The 17,164-nt window shown below is 43.8% G+C and overlaps 2 protein-coding genes across 3 annotated transcripts in view; one reads left to right on the plus strand and one right to left on the minus strand.

Moving 5' to 3' along the window:
- The window catches only part of LOC126536584 (uncharacterized), a 30,284-nt gene extending 22,947 nt beyond the window's left edge, over positions 1–7,337 (plus strand). The window contains exons 8-9 of the mRNA XM_072287635.1: positions 5,055–5,124; positions 5,611–7,337. Of these exons, the coding sequence (XP_072143736.1) occupies positions 5,055–5,124; positions 5,611–5,678 (138 nt within the window). The 3' untranslated portion in view covers positions 5,679–7,337. The remainder of the gene's footprint in view (positions 1–5,054; positions 5,125–5,610) is intronic.
- A 102-nt stretch (positions 7,338–7,439) lies between these two features.
- LOC126536585 (uncharacterized) lies at positions 7,440–13,255 on the minus strand. Of its 2 annotated transcripts, none has more exons than XM_050183608.3 (4): positions 13,097–13,255; positions 11,007–11,065; positions 9,189–9,499; positions 7,440–7,945 (listed from the first exon to the last, which is right to left on the minus strand). In XM_050183608.3, exons 2-4 carry the CDS (start codon positions 11,035–11,037, stop codon positions 7,619–7,621), a joined length of 669 nt encoding a protein of 222 aa, XP_050039565.2. In that variant the 5' UTR covers positions 11,038–11,065; positions 13,097–13,255; the 3' UTR covers positions 7,440–7,618. The 2 variants fall into 2 exon arrangements, with proteins under 2 accessions (XP_050039565.2, XP_050039564.2); XM_050183607.3 differs by having other exon boundaries at positions 12,984–13,254.
- Positions 13,256–17,164: the final 3,909 nt, after the last annotated feature.

Here is a 17,164-nt window from a genome sequence, read left to right on the forward strand (position 1 = left end):
ACGTGCTGATGGGTCAGTTGGGCCGGAATGTTGCACCTCCTTGGTGGCCTCGGTCCACTTTGAGGCGTCTAGATCCAATGGCTCAAATCAGTTTTATATATTTTTTCTTAATTTCAATCTTATTTATTACAAGCAGCTTGATTTCTCACCTCGAGCACTTACTCGAAGGTGATTGCATCCGTCGCCCTACGTACGTCCGATCGCATCATTCATTCTAAGGAGGAACGCGCATATGACACGGCGGATGATGAGAATATAAGAAGGTCAAACGAAAGGGGTATTGGGAACTCATAGAGTGTGAATAAGATTTCAAATTTCAGTGATCGGGTAGACCTCGTTCGAAAGCGACAGGAAAACGTTGCCCGTTTTGTGGAAAATTGGTAGAGGGTTATGCAACATTTACTAGAACAGAGGTACCAAACACTAGGCCCATAATACTCCCGTGTGCGACTTTTACGTATACTTTCCACGTTAATTTTTTAAAAGGACGTCTTGTTGGGCGAGTTGGTCACAATTCATCTTGGGTACTAGGCGCGAAAACACACACTTGTGTTTCCTTCCTTCCTTGTGTCGTGTGTTTTCGCGCCTAGTACCCAAGAAACGTTAATTTTTACTTTCCACGCAATAAGCATTTCTAAAAAAGATAGAAGAAAACATAAGTTGTGATGCTTTGTCCGTATCACCGTTATACATGCAGTAAACCCTCCAGTTCTCACCGAACATATCAGAGTTCGTTGCACAGTGGGATATGTGCCATGTGCGCTGCCAGATGTCTGGTTTGAGTTGGAGACCCCCGACCTGGAGTCTTCAAGGCCTGAGCACTGCACCTGTGAACTCAAGAAGCGGCAGCAAAACAGGGCCCCTAGCGACACATGAAAATGGAGGAAGCAGGCGAGTTTAATAATATGTTAGCTACGCTGAAACAAGCTGCCTTTCACTGAATCAAGCTATCATTCATTACGTGATGAATGATGTACAAAGTTCACTGTGTATAAAATCGTTCAGAAAGGAACATGGGCAAAATTAGACGAACAATCAATATGAAGCTTATGTGGTGGGTTCCAGCACTTTCGTGCGTTAAGGAAAAACAAACATGTCTGATATTTGGAGCATCGTTATTGGCCTAGAATGTCAAAAAGTTATTGCAGTGCTTAGTGTCACGTGGTGCAGTGGTTAGCCACATGCTCGTCAACTGGAACAATCTCCCTGCCAAGGTCGTCGTCCACACAAACCCTGCACACTTCAGGAACGCCGTTTAATGGCTTCAGCTTTGATCTTTTGCTTCTTTGTCTGCGCAATATTTGGCCTTTCCTACACCTCGTTATTACAAATGAGATTAAATGGCTAGTAATACTACTTTTCATTCCCGTACACTCGCACCCGTACTCTTGCCTTAGTGCGTTAAAGATAATTTGTGTGTTAATTATTATGCCATTCATAATAGCGACTTTCTGTACATTATTTACATATACCAATCTGCAGCCAATGATTCACTGGTTTGCACTACCCATTTTATAATGCAGTTTTACTTGGTAACATGATCGGCTTTCTGCCCACCCCTCCTCAGCTACAATAGGCTGTTTCCGCCTACCGAAATCGTTTCTGCCTCATGCAACCACAAGAAGCATAGCCTTCAAGACCTACATTCGCTTGTCCACAGGGCGCCACCAGTGGGGCGTGGAATTTGTACACCAACTCTTATGATGAACAGGTATTTCTAGAAAGAACAGCAATGTACGAAACACCGAAAGCGAAATTGATGGCGTACGCAAAGCACGATATGGTAACAGCCATAGCTAGAGTATCGTTGCCCACCGTAAGACGAACTTCTCTGCCCTGCATGGTTGATGATAACCGCATTGATTCTAATAGTATTGATGATGAGCCCACTTACACCAGCCTGTATACTCACTGTGAGCGTTGGCCAATAATTGGGCAGCTTTCGAAAAAAAAAAAGAGTGTGAATTTAAATTCAAATAAAATCAACAAAAATTTGCGAGATCACAATTGAAAAAGTGAAATTAGCAGCAAAACCAGACTGAAATTAACACACAAAAAATTAAAGAAAGGAACAATCAGTGCAGCAAAACGTCTGCAGCATTTATTTTGACACATATCCTTCTCTCTTCGGCACTGTCATGAGGATGTCTGCATGCCGTTGATAAATTTGTGTTTCTTTCGAGGCACTTTCTTGCTAATATCTTCGTGCAGTGTTCCTTTTTTCGTCCTTAAATCTATACCCGGATGTTTCCTGTTTTCTAGGCCGAACTAAGGTTCTTTTCCAAATCCGTTCGATTCTTGGCCTTTATCCTACAGTGAGCTTGCACTACATCTAGAGAGGAACCTAGCCAAATGAAACATCCCCGCGGTGTCGAACAACGAATTTTAATTTCCCGTGTTTCCGCTTCTGCGTAACTTTTTTCATTTCAATGGTGGTTTGCAACTCACAGCAACGAAGAGTACCGCAACTGCTGCCACGTGAGAAACCGCGGCAACGCCCTTGCGAATGGCAAATAAAATAATCTAAAAGATAATGCAATCACGAGGGACTGAAGTCATATCGCAGTATCGGAAAGCATCGGCCGTTTGGGTGGTTTATAATTTACAGGGAAGTACATAGACCATAGACCATATCTTTCTTTACGATAGGTAGCGAGGCACTGGAAGTGGTAAGGGAATACATCTACTTAGGACAGGTAGTGACTGCTGATCCGGATCATGAGAGTGAAATAATCAGAAGAATAAGAATGGGCTGGGGTGCGTTTGGCAGGCATTCTGAGATCATGAACAGCAGGTTGCCATTATCCCTCAAGAGAAAAGTTTATAACAGCTGTGTCTTACCAGTACTCACGTACGGGGCAGAAACCTGCAGACGAAAAGGGTTCTACTTAAATTGAGGACGACGCAACGAGCTATGGAAAGAAGAATGATAGGTGTAACATTAAGGGATAAGAAAAGAGCAGATTGGGTGAGGGAACAAACGCGCGTTAATGACATCTTAGTTGAAATCAAGAAAAAGAAATGGGCATGGGCAGGACATGTAATGAGGAGGGAAGATAACCGATGGTCATTAAGGGTTACGGACTGGATTCCGAGGGAAGGGAAGCGTAGCAGGGGGCGACAGAAAGGTGGGCAGATGAGATTAGGAAGTTTGGAGGGTCAACATGGCCACAATTAGTACATGACCGGGGCAGTTGGAGAAGTATGGGAGAGGCCTTTGCCCTGCAGTGGGCGTAACCAGGCTGATGATGATGATGATGATGATGATGATGACATAGACCAGCAATTTATTTGCGGAACATGCCTCCGCAATACGTGCGATGTGGCCTTGCTCAAGAAACAGCGCGACACACGAAGCGGCACAGCCCACTTTGGGCATAAATGTGCTATTCAGCCGCTTTAACGATAACTTGGAAACCTTTAGAATCACTCTAGTAAACACCGACGCAGTAAGGCGCGCAAGAGTAACAAACTGAGGCGCATGGATACTGCTGTTCACGTGTCGGCCGTGCGCTAGAAATTTTCCGTGCAGTCACAGGCTTCCTGCTTCCTTTTCAGCTACTCTGTGTCTCGCACAAGCAACTTCGCCTAGTACGAAAAAGTGAAGCGTTCGCAGCGCGATGCGAAATTCTAGCGCTCTTTCAGCCACTTCCTGGTGCAGACGAATCACGTGGCGCTGTATAAATTCTCTAGAAAAATCTAGGTGGTGTTGGGCGGACGCATTGGCTCATGCATACATGCGACATCCTTTAACGCGAAGCTTTCTTTGCGATCCCTCCCGCCCTTTCCTGACCGTGGAGAGAGAAGTTTGTTAGACTTAACGGAACGCATCAAGTGAACAGAGGTCAGCAATTCGCGATAGTGACATGACGAGAGACATGATAGGAGAGTTCTCAAACCCTACTGATGAAAGAAACGCGCTACAAAAAGTCCATATTGCGCACAATGGTGTGGCTGAGTGTTGCTGCTGCTGCTGTTGTCTTGCCCAATAGCTAGCACACAGAACAGCACTGCCATCTTTTATACCCTCATACGTGGCCAGGCCGCTGGCTTTGTTTTCTACGAGATCGCTGAGTGATAAAGCAAATGATACCTAGTTGTCCTCATATTTCGACGAGTATACGTCATCAAGAGCACAATTCCTCTAACAATGCAAACCTTTCTAACCTTTTTTGCGCCTACTTTCCTGACCATTAGGCCACAATTGCACTTACACTTCTATCGTGCCAATGTCAACCGTCTCTTTGAGCGAATCGGCACGTGTTGATGATGATAATGCCCATACTACGGCGCATATCCACAGTGGGGGATCGGCTAGTAAGCGGGGGGGGGGGGGGGGGTACATTTAAAATAAACAAGAAGAAACGAAGAAATACGAGCGAATATAAGAGTTATCACAGTGCCTAACATGGGTGCGCGAGTTTTCTTTACGCCGAAGACGCATAAATGAAATGGAAAAATTTATAGCATTTCATTGAGCGGCTTCAGGAAAGCTTCACCCCACATAGATTACAAAATGCACGCTTATCTGCATTGTTTCTTTTATCATGACGGATGTGTTGGAGGTCTTTGCCTATAATGACTGGTGCATTGTCATTGGGGGTTCACTAGAGTTATTATTTATGTTTGCTCTTTGGGCAGCATACGCAGGTATTTTCTCCATGGGAGCGTGCAGTAACTTTAGGGTGCACAGGGGTCATGAGTCCGCCACGTGGCGGCGCAAGTGACAGCTTACGAGAACGTGGTCAACGGGCTCTCATGAACACCTCTTTGTTCCACTAATTCAAGCTGAATTTTTTATCGCTATCTGTGCTACTTTAAGTACTGATGTCCGGCTTTTTGAAGCTCCGAATTTAACTGCTATGTGACGTTCAGCGGCCGTATCAGTGTAGACTATAAACGAATGGGAATTTTACCCGGACGATAGAAGACCACAAAGACTTTCGTCCGCGTATAGTTTGTGATTGTGATATTTTGGGTTTCAACGAGAAGCATTTGGCCTAGTTTGTCGCCTGGCGTGACTAAATTACGTCGAGATTTTTTCGCGTTTTCAGGGTAGAAGAGGCGTCAAGATGATGCTGGATGTCTTCAGGACGGAACTTCTAAGGGCTATGGCACTTATGGGTAAGGACTTGCTGACAATTAATGTTGCTGCTGATAGCAATAACTTTTTATCCGCAACACTCGCCGTTGCATTTCTGTCTATCTCGAGCTCCTATAGACATCTCTGTTAGGAAAAAAAAATTTAAACAGGATATCTGTATAAGGAATAACACCTGTGCGCATCTTTGCCTCCTTAGTCTTGCCACTAATGGTGGGCCACTTATGTGTGGATAATTTTGTGTTTGTTTAATTTGACTTCGCGATAAACCACAATGCTAGCAATGTAGTCCTATAGCTGGAAGAGCACGAAACTTAAGCTCATACCATCAGTGCCACCAATGAAATGTAACTGGTTGTGGTGGTTCAGTTCGTGAACAGGTAGTTCTTGTTACCAGGTAGTTTTCAATGTGTACATAAACATGAAATTTCTTTTTGTAAGATATCTACAAATTTTTGACATATGCCTGCATGTCACGCCGCTAACTGAAGGTCACTACGTATTTTCAGGCCGCAAGTCAGTCCGTGACCTTGGTAGGCAAGACGCTGTCCGTCAGGAGTACTACTGGCTTAAGTGAACAAAAGAAAGAAGGAACAAAAATACGGCTGCATTTATTCCATCTTGCGATCTACACAACTCCTGTGGTCTGCATATTTCATCCAATAAAATGTGTAACTTTGAACACCTTTTGAAGCGTTGTCGGCATCGTTCTTTTGTACGTGATATATACTGAATTATAGCTATGGCTCGCACTCGAGCATAATCTTTCTGAACAAATCTAAAGAGAGAGAGAGACAGAGAGATAGAGATAGATAGATAGATAGATAGATAGATAGATAGATAGAGAGAGAGAGAGAGAGAGAGAGAGAGAGAGAGTGTATAGAAAGGCAGGGAGACTAACTAGAGCTAGCTCTGGTTGGGAGCCCGGCGCGGGGGAAAGGGAGTATGGGGATAGAAAGAGGAAGAGAAAGCACAGAAGTGCACTTCACTGCTGAATTAACTTTGTCGTATTAAAAAAAAAAGAACAGTTTAAACTGTAGTGCGTACAGGACGATTTCTTATGCAGATATTAAAACGTTTTCCTAACTGACGAGAATTGTTCGATTTCTTTCTTAATACTGAAGCATTAGCTTTACAGCGCGGTAAAATGACGCCGATGGCAGATAAAGAAGTTCTGTAAACGGGGTTTATCAGGGAGTTTAAAGCAGGTGCGTGAAACGCCTTAGTATAGAGTTCAAGTAAAATTGTTATGCATTGTTCGCGAATTTTGCTAAAGTCTATATGAGCTATTGTTTTATTTCACAGCAGGATATTATACGCCCAGTTTGTGAGCTGTATGTGTCCTCTTAGGTCGAGCTTATTAAACTTCAAGACCTTCTTTTTCGTTTTTTTTTTGAAGTTGCGCTCTATTAAACGATGTGTAATCTTTGAAAAATTTATATCGTTAGCGTGTTTTGATACCATTGAGGCTGCAAATAAATGAAGCACTCTCAACGTCCACTAGATTATAACGTCTTATATTTAAATTTAACAAACGTTAATAAATCGGTTCGGGAATGATCAAAAGAGAAGATTTATGCTCTAGTTCTGGAATGTTTCCTGCGCACAATTAGGGCAAAGAAATTCGCCTTTATTTTGCCCAGCACTGTTTAAAGATTAGCAAGTTTAATTACAATCTATTTCGCATGCTCTTACTTGGACTACAGCACTGGCCGCGTCGTTTTGATGCACTTATAGTTACATAGCCATCGTAGTCACAGAACAATGAACTTTCTCTAGAGCTAGCTGGTTAAGCATGGTAATTATCGTTTTTAGTGCGCAGAAATAATGCACACGTAAAAACCGCTCAGTGAAGTACACAGTAAGTCTAAAATATTTCAGCAAGAACTAGAAGAAAAGGTTAAAAAAATTAACATCACTGATATAATAATCTCACCGATACAGTAATGATATAGTAATTTAGAAACGTCCGACGCAGTCGCTTTCTTGCGTTTGGTATCTTTTACACCCTTTGAATTCCTTCTAAAAATTTTCTGTCTCCGTCTGTGTGCGAAGAAAAGGTACGCGCCCTGTGGGTATCTGGCGCAGACTACGATGCGTATAGATGACGCTTGTCCGAAAGCCTTCTCTAGGTCAGTCTTCGCCATTTAGCGATTATCTGAGCCTCTGAGAGTAATCAATATGCATAAACCTGCGGTGTACCGAGTTGTGCAGTATAAGTATGGCTATTTCCTTCGATGTCTGAGTTAAATTACTCAACCAAAGTCTTTGTCGTCTGTTAGATGGATAAAAGTTCGGGAAAAGAGACCACCGAAAGTTGGCAGACATGACAACAATGGTAGAGGCACATGAAACAATTTATGTCTTCCTCACCCGCTGGTCATTGAGATCAACCAGCGTGAACAGATGCGCTCGCTTGCAGCAACCCTATAGCTTATATTTGCTGATGGGAGTCAATCGTTAACGTTGTGGTTTCCTGGCCGCGCTGGACCCGGATCCTTGCGTCGTTTCCTTCTGTCACCTGCTGCTGCAGCATGGAAATACCAGCTCCGACGCGACTTTAGTCAAAACGTTGCTGACTTCCACAGTAATGGCCTGGGCGACGATGTCCTTCGCTACCTTTTCGTAGCCCCAGAGGAGCTTTTGCGTTTCAGGCGTCTTGGTGAGGCCGTCAAATGTCGAACGCAGGTCGCTGAAAGTGGCGCCGACGGTGAGGTTGGCCACCGGGTCGTACCACGGTGCAAAGTACACGTCAAGCCGCGCCAGCACGTTTCGGAATGTCACGTTGGCTTTGATATCCAAGACTTCGTGGCCATCACGAGTCAGAAGGCTGTCCAGGTACACCTGCGAGAAGTTGCACGAATGCATCTACGCAGTGATGTCGTTGACTTGTCCGAAGTGTATCAACACACTCAGAAGACATATATATATATATATATATATATATATATATATATATATATATATATATATATATATATATATATATATATATATATATATATATGTTGATAGATCACGCTACACCTAACAGGTCATTGATAGATCACGTGCGCTTTTTAAGCCGTGTTGCCTAATGATAACTAGCTTGCCATCTCAGAAACAGTCGACAAAGGCGACCCTCGATGTGACCACGGGAGTTCTACAGGGAAGTGTCCTTAGTGATGTGATATTATCTTTATTAATGAAATACGTACATCAGTCGATACTTCAGCTGTACGGTTAAAGCTGTTCACAGGCGAGTGCTTCCTTTTTAAGACCGTCACTTAGGTGACTAGGTGACTTGCGGAATAACGTTAACTCTGTTTTTGAATGGTGTGACGTTTAGTGCCCTACATAGAAAAATCAGTGTTTCTGGGAATTACTAATTACGCTGTAAAGCACTTCGTCTGCGCGAGGAATGAAATGGCTGTGATGTCAGTTTGCCAGAAGAAGCAACACAGCCTTTTCATTCCTTCTGCAGAAGGAGTGGTTTACCATGTAGCCGAAACTGAATTGGCCTGGCAGGGTGATATGTAAATGACTGGTTCAGCGAGCACAAGCAAAATGTTAAGCGTTATGAGGACAGGCGCCTGCCAACACATTGCAATGACTGCGGTTGCTTCCCCATTTTTGCAAACCTCAGAAAAGTCAGCTTCTACACAATTAAATGTACGCGAAAAATTACAGAGGCAGAATCTAGTATCAGTGAATGTCCGCAAGTGTGACAGTACACTATCAATTTTTCTCTCATAAAAAATTAATTTGCTTTTTAAACTCAGCAGCAAGATAGCTATGACGCGTCACATTACTTTACGACGGTGTATATAAGAACACGTGAAATTTTGAATGAACGCCAACTCCTGGAACGCTCCCATATGTGCCTCACAGCGCCTCGCCCTGTCCTTGTCTTCCAGACTCACCCTATTAGAAAGTGCTTCGCATCCTAAAACAATTCGTAAGAAGTGACGCCGGCCAATCACGTTCAATCAGGCCTGCCCTCTGGCGAACATTTCTTACGAACAATGCACTTTGAAATCTTGCGATAAGTTATCTACAGTTCCTTCGACACCACCGTGATGCCGCCTGTTCTCCGTGTCGCACCCACCTTGATGGCGTCGAAGGTGACGTGGCAGGTGACGTTGGCCCTGTCGGGGAACTCGTCGGTGACGCTGGCGCACTGGTCTCCACGCTGCAATCGGGCGAGTCGGCTCAGGCCGGTGACGTTCGATGTCTGAAAGCGCACCGGGCCGTACCGCTTATCGTGGCTGTTGTGCAGAGCGAATGGCGGCACCTCTAGGGGATCGACGTCCTCCCTGTGTGTCCGCAGTCTCGTCAGGATGATCTGGTCCACGTAGCTGTTGGCGTCCCAGAAGGGCAGCTGCTGGCCACTCGTCACACGGCAACCGGCAGTCAGCGCTGAACATTACACCAGTTTTAGAGAGAAACAGTATTCCGCTCTAGTCTGGGATGATCGATTGATCTGCGGTGTTACAACGTTCTAAAGCGACAGTGCAACTATATGAGAGGCGGCATAGTAGTGGGCGCCAGATTAATTTCAACCACTTGGGATACTTTTGCGTGCGCTCTAAGCACGATATGTACAACAGCGTTCTTGCATTCCAGTCGGAATGCAATCGCTGTGGCCAAGAATCAAACTAATTTTTGATCTGCCGTCGTTCAGAGCGCTTGGCTATCACTTCGACACCAAGATTCGAACTGGTGACGTCGTAGTCAGAAGCAGAAAATCTGTGGTCACGGAGTCACCGCCTCGTTTGTAAAAAGATATGATGAAATTTTTGCAAAAAATATATAGGGTGTATTCAATCAAGCCTATAGGTAGCCTATCCATAAAAATTCTATTGATTTATGGACGCAACCCTATCTGTCTGCCGTTGGTAGCGGTCTTCCTGAAAATAACTAGATTTGAGGTTTAAACGCCCCACTATAACAGAGGCAGTAGGCTTGTCGGTGACCTTTGCCAATAGGAGTTTGATACATGTTCCATAATAAAAAGTACAGGCCCACAAGAAGGCAACGAAATTGAAGTCGTATCTACAGGCAACCTATAAAGTGAGCCAGCCAATTTTTTATGTTTTGCACTTTGAACAGTCGTCGACCTTCCGCGTAGCGCGAACTGATTCTAAAAAGCGCCAGCCACTATCTGTCCAAAAATGAAGCCCACCAAACACGCCGAATGGATGACCATCGGTGCGTTTATGGCCCTTGTGTAGATGCCTGCTAGACTACTCTTCAGAACGAGCGGCATGTGTGCACATCAGATGCAACACCCCATTTACATGACCTGGTTCCGGCAATGGCAGCTCAGTGTCCGTGGCGTTATCTTGGGCATGGGAAGCCTTTTAAAGATGTTTTATTTTTTCTTACTGCCAAGGTCCAGAACCCTGAACTACGTTTGAATGCCAGCGGTCCACCATGGTGACGTAATGGATGTGGCGTCCTGCTCCTAAGCATGACGTCACAGCTTTGATTACAGCCCATGGTGGACGCATTTAGAGAGAGAGAAAGAATTCAAATACAATCCTGTATAGAGCTTTTGTTGCATTTGAAATGACCCCAGGGAGCCGAAATCATTCGGTAACTGCCGTTGCAGAATTTCTCACAGTCTGCAAGTTGAATTAGGACTTTTTAATGCACACGAATATTTCTTAATAGTCCATGTAAGGCATTGATTGCTTGGTTGCATGTAGTATAGCATAATATTTTTGTTCTATTTTCGCAAACGCCGGCCATAAATGGGTGTGACAAAAACGCTAGTGTCAGTGTACACAGTGTTTAAAAAACAGATTTATTAGAACTTACGGCGTTATTACTTGGTAATAGGCCTTTACATTTTTCCCTCCCCTTCTTCTATCGTGCACTGATCATTGGCAAACTAATGAGAAACCCAGCAAAACTCACTCACCCGCTAAAACGAGCCAGACGGTTGTCACCATGGCCACGGGCTCTTTATTTAGATGCCAGCTGGTTGAGATGGAAAATGGAAAAAATAAGAGCCGAGAGTTAAGAGGAAGCTTTAGCTCGGGCCCAACTCGGACGCGGCCTATTCAAGTGCATGTAAAACGCAAAAACCTTTTTCCGAGATAACCCCTTGATTGATTTTAATGAAAGTTGTTGCATTTGAGAGAGAAAGTTAAATTCTAGTGACTCTTGGAAGCGGAGTTTCGATTTAGATCCTGAGTTTTGTTAAAAATATTTTCAAAAATTCGGAAGCTTGAAAAAAAAATAGAAGCAGAAAGTTTACAAATTCATAGCTCCGCATCAAGAACAGATATCGCGGTTCTGAAATAGCATCCATTAGATCATTGAAAGCGGACAGATGCGATATGTCATTTTACATCTTACATGAATTTGTTACGTTTTTTACAAGGGATCTGTAATAGCTGTATTTCCATATTACGAAATGTTTTTTAATTCATGTGTAACATATTAATTTTGTCCGCTTTATATGCACTATTAGATGCAATTCACAGAAGTGTGATACAATGTTTTGTTGCTGAGTTACAAAGTTGTAAGCTTGATAGTTTTGTTTTCTGAAAATTTGCAATTTTTGCTATTTTCTTAATAAAAATTTACCTTGTAAATTAAAAGTTGGCAACCAATAGTCACTAGATTATAAGGTTTTTCTTTTAAATGCAACAAACTTCGTCAAATTTCGTGCAATGGTTAGAAAAACGAATTCTCCTTTTATATGTATTTAGATAGGAGCACCCGATCTAAAGCTTCCTCTTAATACAGCACAATTTAGCAAAGCGCTGGTCACAGGTTACCAGTACGTCTATCTATCTTGCACATTTAAAGAACGTAGAACACAAGGCTAACAGAAGCATGATCGCTAAACATAGACGAGTGGTAGATAGCACGGCAGCCGAAAAATGAATAACCGATGGACTTTTGTAAAGAATGTACTTATTTCTTTTGAAGTTCACGAAAGCGCTGAGTAGTGGAAGACATGGCTCGCAAGCGCAGCGAAAGGTGGTTGCTACTTTAGAGAGAAACAATTTGCCCTGATGGTGCTTATAGAAAGAATGAATTGCTTTTACAGAGCGCATATATATGCGAACTGGTCGTTTGGTTTGACTGCTACACAGGCATTCGGCGCGCTTAACGTATTGATGTGCATGGGTACTACACTTGTAACCCAGGTTTACACTGCCCTGCTGTAGCTGCGCCTCTGTTGTGGTCCTCCAGAAAGGAGGTACTAAGCGAGAAAAAACAACAGAAAAGCCTGCGAGTGCACAAGGAAAGTTGCTCAATCGACTGCGAAAAAGCTGTGAAGTTTCGGGAGGGCGAGAACCGCAATGGCTGTTGACAACTTCGACAAGGATGAAGACGATGGCGCGAAAGACAACATCACCGATTAGAAGAAAGCGGCCAAAACAATGATCGACAGGAATGAAAAGCAACGGTCTCAAATAAGACAGCGATTACAGTGATTACGATGCAACATTAACAAATAGGAAAACTGCGAGACGATTACGACAAGATTGTAAAACAAGGCAAACGAAGATGATCGTAACGACTGCGTAATGACGTAGTGAATGGCGACAACATTTTTGAAGGAAATAAAAAGGACGATTACAAGGACGAGGACAACGGCACGACATCGACGATGACGACTTCAGGAATAACGTAGGAAAACATAGACGAAGAGAAAAAAAAATCAAAATGTTTTGTCAGAGCCGTTGTTTTGGATGATAAGGCTGACTGATTAAGCAATTATTATTCGTTAAATTACTCATCTAATTTAATTACAAAAGCAACCCAACTCTTGGCCAATATCGTAGAGCGGTCAGATACCCCATGCATTTAAAGGCATCATTATCATAATCGCCTATCTAGCGAAATGTTGCCCGATTAGCGGGAGTAAATTTTCACGTACCTCGTATTGTCGACACGAATGAGCTGGCGACAGAGGAGGAGAATGAAGATATAAAGGCGATGCTCAGTTGTCGACAGTGTGTTAAAGTTATAGAAGATAAACTTCGCGCAAACCTAGTTCTGCATCCAAGCCGCCGGTGCACCGAGATCACCGCTTTAGTAGCAACGACTCCACGCAGCCTCCCTCATGTCTTCTCGGGGACAATGTTCTCCATAGAGACGTTCCGGTCAAGGTGACAACGTCCGTTCGACCCACTCGATCACATTATCGTCGATACGATATGACCGGAGGCAGCATGCGTGCAGGGCTTCTTGAGCGATAAATCGAAGACACGACAGACGGCATCAGAGTCGTCTGTTGCCCGGCTTCGTGATAAGAAAGTAAACAAGTGCTTCTCTTCGGCACGAAGGAGCGTTTTCTAACTAGGTCGGCATCACCATCGCAGCAGAGACTTTATCTTCCCCCCCCCCCCCCCTCCCATTGCTAGAAAACAGTTTTACAGAAGCGGCTATAAATCAGATACTGACAATCTGCGTTTTTTTTCCTGTCTTGAGCGCTTATACAATCGCCTAGGCACATCCAGTTACTATAGACGTGTGAAGTATTCGAGACTCGATTTGCATTCATGTAGCGGCAGAAGGCTAATTATAAGCGTGCGTAACATTGCTGGTATCCGAGCCACTGCGAGCCAGTTTGGCATTATGTACTCAAAAACTATTTGCACAAGATTTATAAAGAATTTAAGAGAAATCCCTGGATTCAGTGTTTGGGTTTATCGGAATCAAACGTAATCATTGTTTATTGATAAACGCCTACCTAGTCTCGCGCAGTCTCGGTCCTCGTCTCATGATGTCAAAAGGAGCTGGCACACCGAAATGTTCGTTATTGTGCCTTTTCTGGCTTAACAGCGAAAAAAAAAACGCTGACGGTTCCGGTATTACAGGAGCAAAATGCACAAATGAAGCCTACCTAGACAACCTTCTTTTTAATAGACCCTTAACAAATCGAAATGATAGTAGTAGTAGTAGTAGTAGTAGTAGTAGTAGTAGTAGTAGTAGTAGTAGTAGTAGTAGTAGCAGTAGTAGCAGTAGTAGTAGTAGCAGTAGTAGTAGTAGTAGTAGTAGTAGTAGTAGTAGTAGTAGTAGTAGTAGTAGTAGTAGTAGTAGTAGTAGTAGTAGTAGTAAACTTTATTTGTTATTTGTTAATATAGTCCCAGAGGGTGAAGCCCTCAGTCGAGGGCCCCAGTTGCATCTGCTATCCGGGGCCGGCCCGGTCACTCAGGTATCGCTGGCCGTCCAAGGCTGTGCCGGAAAAAGCGGCTCCCCCTTGGGATGAGGAGGCGTTGGGTATTGTAGGAAGGCCGGGTTGTTTGAAGCATTCCCACGTAGAATGGTAGAGGTTTGGGTGTCCTCCATAAGGACAACGATAACATTTTTTTTTTCTGGTGGCCTCTTAACAAGTCGAAGGGTAATCAGAGCCCTCTAGCTGCTTTGTCAAGTTTGTAAGACTTGCGGTGGTACTTGAAGGGAAGGAGTTCGGGTGGAGGGTGAAGAACGGGTAGAAAAATGCAGGCGCGTAAGGAGCAAAATAAAGTTTTTTTGCAATAATAAAGTGGCCTCTCCAAGAGTTGTTGAGGTTATGGAGAAAATGAGGAAGCCACCGAGATGCTGGCGTCGTCAGGAATGGTTGTCGACGAGAATGTGTTTCTAACGGTCAAAACAAGAACAAACACTTAGGACATGCTGAGCTTAACATTCAAGGTTTGCATTTCGAACATACATGCTATAATCAGATGACACCCGAATGAAAATATTCGTCGGAGGAACGTTGGCGCGACTGCTGCGAGAGAAAGACACTGCAGCTTGAAACAATTGCACATGCGATCAGTGCGAGTATATACTTGACGAATAAGCCTACGGCGGACATTTGAATTGAATTGAATTCTGGGGTTTTACGAGCCAAAACCACGATTTGATTATGAGGTACGCCGTAGGGGGGGACTACGGAATAATTTTGACCACCAGGAGATATTTAACGCGGAGTAAATGCACGGGACATGGATTTCGCCCCATCGAAATGCGGCCGCCGCAGCCAGGATTCGATCCCGCGACCTCGTGCTTAGCAGCGCAACAGCATAGCCGTTAAGCCACCGCGGCGTATGTGGCAGACATTTACCAGATCGTGGTTTGCGCTTTTTACACTGCAGGTTTAGTTGCACTTGAATGATACTGGGAGACACTGTAGATGGCTTGTGCTAAATTTACCATGCTCCCATACCATACGTTACCATGCGTGACAGCTCCGAGCACAGCGGGCCGAAATGAGCGCCCTGTATGTCGAGAAGCAGGCTACTATAGTCGCACACGGCCGTTACTGAAAAGGACTTTCAAAGGGTCTAGTTCGTTAATATGTGACATGATCCAAGGGCGCAAAAAAACAGACAAGGCACGAAAGGAAATGATAGAGATGAAATAAGCGCTTGTCCCGTGTCTACCATTTTCTTTCATGCCGTGTCTTTTTCTTTGCGCTCTCAAATCATGCCAAATCGTCACTGCAGGTTAACGCCAATGCCGGCATAATACAATTCAATCTTTCCGTTATTCATCTGAGGGCAAATACAGCGCGTAAATGTTTAGGCTTTTGCTGGTTACTGTTTTTCACTAGGTCATCATTGTCATAAATTTATCGCTTTGCGCAGGATACGCCCTGTGTCTCCAAAATTACTAGAATGCTCTCGCCGATTCTATAGCGAAAGACTCCCGTATAATCAGCCTGCGCCCAAGAAGCGAATAGTGTTTTTCTTGAACGCACGCGAGTTCTTAACCCACAGTCATGGAAGCGCTTGGTTTTCCACCGTCATTACCACGTGACAGCGTCATCAACGGTTGTGCGCTAAACGAGTCCTCTGGTCAACGCGCGCGGTTTATGAGGAATACTTGAAGAATAGTTAGCACAATATTGTAGGCAATATCACAGGATAGTTACTACACTGCTGCTATAATGTGGAAACAATAAAATCACAAATAAATAAGACCAACATTCCGAGTGGCGAGCATCATATGCTATTGATGAAGTTGTTGGCGCTGCTGCACACGTAAAATCACACTATTAACCGTACATACGCAAGGTATTCGTGTATCTGGATTACTCTTTCGCTTACGTTCGAATTTAAGCGGGGTATTTAGGAAGTTGATGGGGTAGTGCATCGCCGAGAGATGGCTAGCCGCCCTCCTCAGCGACGCACCCGAAGACTAGGAGTGGGCCGTCCAGCAGGCCTGGGCCATTGCCGAGGATCTCGGAGGATTTTGCTCGGGCTATGGACCCCTGGCAGCCTAGCTCCGGGCACCAACAGCAATGACCGTTGGACAAACAAAGTTTATTCATATCCTATGCTATGCAAATTACACGTGCAACAATGACAACAGCGAGTTGTTATATTGACGGCGCTTAAATAGTTGTTTTTCAATTTGAATTAAAATCTATATTGCATGTTTCTTACCTCGACACCCATGCCCATTTTTTTTTACTGTAATAAACCACAGGTTTATTAAAACCTTCCACGACATGACAAATCCTCCATGACATGACTTGCTCAACTATTTCTGATTACAACTAGAGTACAAGCTCCCCACGCCTGTTCTCGAATTTCAGCTGTCTGCCTCTTTCTCCCAACGTTATTAAAGGAACAGATTAATTGATAAGATTAGAATATTTAAAGACATAGAATAAGTTCGGTAGACGCAGTAAACCGGGATTACCAAAAGAAACATTTCTCCAGCAAAGTACTTAAATAGGCAGATATAGTAATGATGGCTGTGCAACTTGCCTTGTCAATATTCTGAAAATTTGCAAACTCTCATTAACACCAGTGTCTTCGTGAAGTCATAATCACACAAAATTAGGCGCATATTTAAAATATATTGCTGTAAACCGCGCGCAATCTGGGCCAGCACCAGTGCCGATTACCACATTCGTTACAGCGTTGCCTCGGTATACGTTCATATCAACTTATAGCAGCGGATTATTCAGCACGAAACGTTAAGCACTAATACAACGTATGTGTTCTAATCACCTTCGGCGTTAAAAGTGTTTGTTATAAAGCGCATTGCCATACATCTTCGGGATTACATGAAATACAATATAAAAAAAAGGAAATAGGATGAGACACAGCGTGACATTGT

This window comes from Dermacentor andersoni, chromosome 4, assembly GCF_023375885.2.
Source record: "Dermacentor andersoni chromosome 4, qqDerAnde1_hic_scaffold, whole genome shotgun sequence".
NCBI classification, from domain to species: Eukaryota; Metazoa; Arthropoda; class Arachnida; order Ixodida; family Ixodidae; genus Dermacentor; species Dermacentor andersoni.